This window comes from Octopus sinensis, linkage group LG5 (genome assembly GCF_006345805.1).
Source record: "Octopus sinensis linkage group LG5, ASM634580v1, whole genome shotgun sequence".
Lineage (NCBI taxonomy): Eukaryota > Metazoa > Mollusca > Cephalopoda > Octopoda > Octopodidae > Octopus > Octopus sinensis.
In genome coordinates, this window is record NC_043001.1 from 45,032,970 (window position 1) to 45,039,545 (window position 6,576).

Genomic DNA, 6,576 nt, shown 5'->3' on the forward strand with positions numbered 1-6,576 from the left:
TCTACTATAATCTCGGGCCGACCAAAGCCTTGTGAGTTGATTTGGTGGGCAGAAACTGAAAGAAGCCCTTTGTGTATATACAATATATATATATATATATATACTTATATATATGTGTGTGCATGTATATATTTGTGTGTTTCTCCCCCCTCCCCTTCCATCATCACTTGACAACCAGTGTTGGCATGTTTACATCCCCATAACTTAGCAGTTTGGCAAAAGAGACTGATAGAATAAGTGCTAGGCTTACAAAGAATAAGTCCTGGGGTTGATGTGTTCGACTAAAGGCAGTGCTCCAACATGGCTGCAGTAAATGACTGAAACAAGTAAAAAAATAAAAGAATATATCTTAGGTTGTTCAAAAGATACTGTCCAATTTTTTTAAAACAGTTTTTTCAAATTCATTATAAGATGTTATTTTTATAGTGTTTTAGACACTTTAATAAATTTTTCTTGAAGTGTAGAAATCCTTAATTTCAAACATGAAACAAGAAGAAATGCGTTTACTTTTTTTGCATGAATTTAAGCTTGGACATAATGCTTCCCTAACAGCTGCCAATATCAACAGAGCATGGGCTGAAGGGTCCACTAGTGATCATACAGTACGATGGTGGTTTGAGAAATTCCGTAGTGGGGATGAGAGCCTTGAAGATCAAGAAGGTAGAGGACGTCCATCCACCCTTGATGATCAGCATTTGAAAACAATAGTTGAAGAAAACCCACGACAAAGTGTCAGAAAAATGTCTCATGAGCTTGGTGTCAGTGTTTCAACATTGTCAGATCACCTGAAGAAAATTGGCAAAGTGAAAAAACCCAATAAATGGGTCCCTCAATGAAAATCAAAGTCTTCAGCATTTGGAAGTGTGTTCAATGTTTTCTCTGTGAAACTCCAATGATCCATAGATGCGAGTGTAGCTGTTTGGTAAGAAGCTTGCTTCCCAACCACATGGTTCCGGGTTCAGTCCTACTGCATGGCACTTTGGACAAGTGTCTTCTACTATGGTATATTTGGTAGATGGAAACTGAAAGAAGCACATCATATATATATATGTATATGTATGTATGTATGTATATATCTGTGTTTGTGTCTGTGATTCCCCATCACCACCTGCCTCTATCACTGCTTGACAACCAGTGCTGGTGTTTTTACATGCCTGTAACTTAGCAGTTCAGCAAAACAGGCTGGTAAAATAAGTTCTAGGCTTTAAAAAAAATACAGTTCTATATTTAAGAGATGTGGAATTATGTAGATTATTTACAATTGACGGATATTTGTTCTCATCTTGTTTGTTGTTTTGGCTGATATACCCTCAAGCCTTCATCAGGTGTCTTGGGAAAATTTCGAACTTGTGTTCTCATTCCTAAAGTATTTTTCAGTGTTATTATTATTATTACAGGCATATGGTGTAGTGGTTAAAAGTGCGGGCTACTAACCCCAAGATTCCGAGTTCGATTCCAGGCAGTGACCTGAATAATAATAATAATAATAATAATAATAATATATCGAAAAATACCTTAGGAACGAGAACCCGAGTTCGAAATTTCCCCAAGACACCTGATGAAGGCTGGAGGGTATATTAGCCAAAACGTTGTTTTAACAACAAACAAGATGAGGACAAATATCCGTCAATTAAAAAAAATGTCCTGAGGTCAGCAGTGCTCCAGCATGGCCACAGTCAAATGACTGAAACAAGTAAAAGATATATAGATATATATGAGAGAGGTGGAGAGAAAAGAGAGAGAGAGGCAGGAATAGACAGACAGAAAGGTACCTTGATCACTGCAAATAATGTGTGCTGCAAGAACACTGTTATATCCAAAATTGCAATATTCAAATATGTAAATGCATACAAAATCGGCAATTAATGTCCAGGCTTTGGAAAGAAATTAAATTTTCTTATTTTCTGAAGTATCTCACAGGGAGATGTGTATGAAAATCGATATAAGGAAGGAAATCAATTAACTGGACAAAATTTTGTTTTATGAATTTATTGTTGCAAAGAAAAAAATTGTTTTTATTTTTTTAATGCTGTAAAAGGATCTTTTGGATTTTTTAAAAATTCTTTTCAGCTGAGTTTATATCCAATTTCTCTTCTGACTTACACAGCTCTCATTTACATTCTTCTGTTATAATTCCATTGACATCTAGGATGCTTTATCAGAATATTAAATTGACTCCATTACTCGGTTGTTGATTTATATTGTTGACCCTGGAAAGATGGAAATCAGAGTTCATTTTAGCATGATTTGAACTCAGTCGGTGAAGAATTTTAAACTAAATATCATAAGCATTTATCTGATGTAATAATTCTGTTGAATCTGCATCTGTTGTCATGTATTTTCAATGTTTAACAATGTTTATAATAGAATGAAATTCATCTGAAGATTATTTTGTTTGTTTCACTTTGGTGATCATCCTCACCATATCCATTTGGTTGGTCTAAGTTTAAAATACTTTCTTCTTTAAATGATATTGACATCATGTGAGAAAAGCAGTTCTCTGACACAACTGTCATTTATTCTAACAGGCATGGCTATGTGGTTAAGAAGTTTACTTCCTAATCACATGATTTTGGGTTCAGTCCCACTGCTTGGCACCTTGTCAGTGGATTTGATTGATGGAACCTGAAAGAAGCCTGTCATCCATATATATATATATATATATATATATACATACAGTCATAGCCAAAATTTTGGAGCATTTGTTACAAATATATATATATATATATTTGGGCATTTAATATAAAAATTCTAATTTTTAGACCTATGTTCCATTTTTGGCCACAACTGTATGCATATGTGCATGCATGTATGTTTGTCTTTCCTTGTCTTGACATCATATCATCATCATCATTTAACATCTGCTTTCTATGCTGGTATGATTTCTATGACTGGATGCCCTGCCTAACACCAACCACTTCACAGAGTGAACTGGATGCTTTTTATGTGGCACTGGCATAGGCACTTTTACACAGCACTGGCACAGGCACCAGCATGGGTGCTTTTACATGGCACCAGCACCAGTGCTTTTTATATGATACTGGTACCCATGAGCCTTCAAGAGAGGGAGGTAGAGGATATATCTGTATGTATAGATGGCCACAATTTTACTTAGCTTGATATGTATCACCATCATACAAGCAATGCCATTCATTTTTAATCATAATGAAATATTACCATACTTGGAAACAAGTGAGGGTTGGTGACAGGAAGGGCATCTGACTATAGAAAATCTTCCTCAATAAATTCCATTTAACCCATGCAAGCATGAAAAAATAATCAACATCAAAATGAAAAAAAAAAATCTCAGTATGAACAGTTGAGTGGTTTCTGCTATGGCCTCTGTAACTTTGAGTTGCAATTTTTATTCAAGTAAGTCTTAAGAGACATTTGTTTCCAAAACAATGCCATTTTGTCAATGTTCAGTTATTTTTTCCATTTGAGCAGGATATCTGGTACTCTAACACTTTCCTCTATAGGATTACAAATCATTTTGTCAAAAGTCATTCAGGGAATATTCCATTTAGTTTCATTTGCTTCTTTACGTGTGTGTGTGTGTGTGTGTGTGCGTGCGCACACACACACACACTCACTCTCATTCAATTCTAATGTAGATACTTGAAGGCAGTGCCCAGCATGACTGCAGTTCAATGATTCAAACTAGTAAAAATATAAAAGAATATATATATATTATATATATATATGTGTGTGTGTGTGTACGCACACACACACAAACAGTCTAAATATATTTATAATTTTGAAAGTTCAGGCACAGCTGTATGTCTTTTTCATATCAGAAGAAGAAATTTTGAAAAAAAATACTACTAACAAACATATGTTAGAAACTGTATTGTATGACACATTTTGGATCAGAGTTCTGATGTTTTTTTAATCCACTTCAGCACGTTTTGTATTTCATTTATATTTTGGAGAAATAGTATTAATGGTTATATTTATAGGTTTGTGATGGACCAATAATCAGATGGTAAGATGATTCACCAGTCTCACCATTCAAAGGGCACCAGTTTTCACTTTTTATTTCCTTCACTGATATATATATGTGTGTGTGTGTGTGTACACATATGAAACAGCTGTATCCCAAAATCACACACACACACTATACGACCATATCCCACCAAATAGTCATCTTTGAAAGCAATGACTGGTTTTGGGGATAAAAAAAAATATATGTATATATATATATATATATAATGTGAGGTCATCAGGAAAGATCATTATAGATTGTGAGACCTAGCATTTGTAAGGATTTCAAATTGCTTAATGTCAAAGATTGTAGAGGATGAAATGTACAATGGTAACTACAGTTAAATGATGGTCTGGGGACATATTCAGTGTGTACTTTTTTTTTATAAAGACAGTTGAGAGTAATATGAAGCAAATTTGTTTTTTCTAGTAGGTTGCCTGACTACATGGAAGGCTCCTTGCATTTAGTGTGCAATGCTGGATCTTAGTGAGATGAAATCTAGTAAGAGGGATGGATACATTCAGAGCAGCTTGCTAGTTTAGAAGAGCAGAAGCCATAGTAGTAGTTGTAGAAGATACAGAAACAAGAATCTATGTCTGTGTCAGATCATATTAATGAAAAGTTTTTTTTTAGATAAACCAACTAATTCAATCATTTCCAAGGCACCACAAGTGGGTTTGGTTTCAGACTCACTGCCTGGCACCTTGAGCAGGTGTTTTCGATTATACCCGCTGGCTGACTAAAACCTTGTGGTTGGATTTGGTAGGCAGAAGCTGAAAGAGAACAGTCTCGTATACTTATGTATATATGTGTGTGTGCATATTTGTTTACATTTGTGATTGCTTGTATGAAAGTTGTGATACCACCAGTGTTTGTTGTTGTTGATACTCCTGTCTACAAATCGTCTGTTCACTGTACCTTTGAAGCCAATGGAATAGGAGATCCTTTACTTGAAAAACATGCAGGGATAGTGACAGGAAGGATATCCAACTGTAAAACAATGTGTCAGTAACATATTTGTGTAAGCCATGCTAGCACAGAAAATTGTGCTTAAAATGAATGAACAGTGTATGTGTGTATATGTCAGTATATATATATATATATATATACACACACACACACACACATGTACCAAATTGAGGGAGTGGAACAGATAAAATGTAAGCTACGTGTGTTTCTTAATTAGCTGTAATGAACTACAGCTAACTCACTCAATTTGGAACTTTATTTGCATTTTTGGCAGCATTAGTTGCTAACAGTGATCTGTATACAAACTATCAGCTTATCGAATTTCTTTGCACCTTCAATATGGGAAAAATTGTGCAACTCTCAATGTCAATAAATTGTTATTGTATCTTATCATATACTGTCCACTTTTTTGTTCTCTATACTAGTTGCCTACTGCTTGAAGCTTACAAACTTCCCACACTTGGGTCCCTGGATTGTATTTATATCATTGTCATCCATGCATACAGGCTTGACCTTTACAGGTGCTGGTGCCACATAAAATGCACTCATGCTGGTGCTGCATAAGCACCCTGTTGCTGGTGATGCATAAAAGACACCCACCACATTCTGTAAAGTGGTTGGTGTTAGGAAGGGCATCCAACTGTAGAAAGCATGCCAAAAGACAATTGGAGTCAGGACAGCTCCCCAGCTGGTCAGCTCAAACCATCCAACCTATGCTAGCATGGAAATCGGACACAAAATAATGATGATATATGTTACATGTTTCTTAATTAGCTGTAATGTAACTTACATTTTACCTGTTCCACCCCCTCAATTGGGACATATATATTTATATATATATATTATATACGACAATTATTTGGTAGCCATGATAAAACTCAGAGTTTCAGATGTCGGGGTGGAAATCCATGCCGCCATCTCTTCAGTTGTCCAGCCATCGGAAAAAGAGATTTTTTCTGATGGCCGACAACTGAAGAGATGGCGGCATGAATTTCCACCCCGACATCCAAAACTTGGAGTTTTATCATGGGTACCAAATAATTGTCACATATTACATTTACAGATAAATTCCTCTATTTACATAATATCAAGGTCTTTTTCTTTCTTTTGTTGTCTTACCATTTCTATCAATATATATATATGTATATATATATATATATATATATATATATACACACACACACAGTGCAGGTGTGGCTGTGTGGTAAGAAGCTTGTTTCCCAGCCACATGGTTCTAGATTCAGTCCCACTGCATGGCACCTTAGGCAGGTGTCTTCTACTATAGCCTCAGGCTGACCAAAGCCTTGTGAGTGGATTTGGTAAACAGAAACTGAAAGAAGCCTGTCATATGTATATATCTGTATGTCTGTTTGTCCCCCCACCACCACTTGATAACCGGTGTTTGTGTGTTTATATCCCCATAACTTAGCAGTTCAGTACAAGGGACTGATAGAATAACTACCAGACTTTGAAAAATATATACTAGGGTCAATACATTTGACTAAAACTTCTTGAAGGCAGTGCCCCAGCATGGCCACAGACAAATAGCTAAAATAAAAGATAACCAAAAAATGATATATATATATATATATATAAACAAACACACATATGAGAAAGAGAGA

The 6,576-nt window shown here is 35.5% G+C and overlaps 1 protein-coding gene across 1 annotated transcript; it reads left to right on the plus strand.

Moving 5' to 3' along the window:
* The first annotated feature begins 482 nt into the window (after positions 1–482).
* LOC115212135 (histone-lysine N-methyltransferase SETMAR-like) lies at positions 483–836 on the plus strand. Its single transcript, XM_029780975.1, has one exon. It carries the CDS (start codon positions 483–485, stop codon positions 834–836), a length of 354 nt encoding a protein of 117 aa, XP_029636835.1.
* Positions 837–6,576: the final 5,740 nt, after the last annotated feature.